Source organism: Lotus japonicus, chromosome 6, assembly GCF_012489685.1.
Source record: "Lotus japonicus ecotype B-129 chromosome 6, LjGifu_v1.2".
Classification (NCBI taxonomy): domain Eukaryota; kingdom Viridiplantae; phylum Streptophyta; class Magnoliopsida; order Fabales; family Fabaceae; genus Lotus; species Lotus japonicus.
In genome coordinates this window covers 37,347,338-37,348,221 of record NC_080046.1, presented here as the reverse complement: position 1 = coordinate 37,348,221, position 884 = coordinate 37,347,338, and the positions used below count along the sequence as shown (strand labels likewise).

At 46.8% G+C, this 884-nt stretch overlaps 1 protein-coding gene across 1 annotated transcript; it reads left to right on the top strand.

The window, feature by feature from the left end:
• Positions 1-398: 398 nt before the first annotated feature.
• Positions 399-884, top strand: LOC130725257 (uncharacterized). The gene has a single exon (XM_057576504.1). It carries the CDS (start codon positions 399-401, stop codon positions 882-884), a length of 486 nt encoding a protein of 161 aa, XP_057432487.1.

Here is an 884-nt window from a genome sequence, read left to right as displayed (position 1 = left end):
CCAGAGTACAGCAATTCATCTTGGTAGAACAAGACAAACAAACAAAAAAGGATAGAGATAACTGGCGTAACCAATTTGAGTCAACGATAGAAAGAGGGTGTGGCTCAAAAGATCAACGGTCAGCTCAAACGCCACGTCAACCTAGACTAGCGCCCTACCAGTCGGGCAGGCAAGGACTACAGAGTAACACTTGTCATAGAAATGGTCAAACTACCCCAACAAATCAGGCGACACAAGGAGGAAACACGCCCATACAAGGGCAGCAAACAAAATTGAACGCCCATCTCAGCACAGTCTTGCGAGTAGTAGGGCAAACAAATGTAGTCCAGTACCCACGACCACCCAGGCGACCCCCAGCGAACGTGGATACAACCAAGTGGTGTGACTTTCATAAAGCTATGGGACACACAACAGATAATTGTTGGACCTTGCGCAAAGAGATCGAACGGTTGATTAAAGTCGGGCATTTAGCAAACTTTGTATCCAATGAACACACGCAGGCCGAGGTAACCAAGGCCACTGGGTGCGGGGCCTCGAAAGGCAAGGAGATAGTTGAGGATTTGGGTATACTTGCTGGATCATGCTCATCAATCGCAGAAGGATTCGGCGGTGGGCGTTTATCTAGCAAAGGACGGAAAAGATATGTAGAGGCTGTGAATTCCGTGCATAAAGCTTATGAAGGGGAGTGTTGGTTGAATCATACTACTATCACTTTCACACCTAGGGACTTTGATCATGTTACCCCACATGATAATGATCTAGTGGTGGTGACTTTGCGGGTAAACAATTATGTCACTAAGAAGGTCTTTTTGGACCAAGGAAGTTTTGCGGACATATATATGGTGTGCCTGGTTGGATTTATGGGCGACCGGGCTAAGGTATGA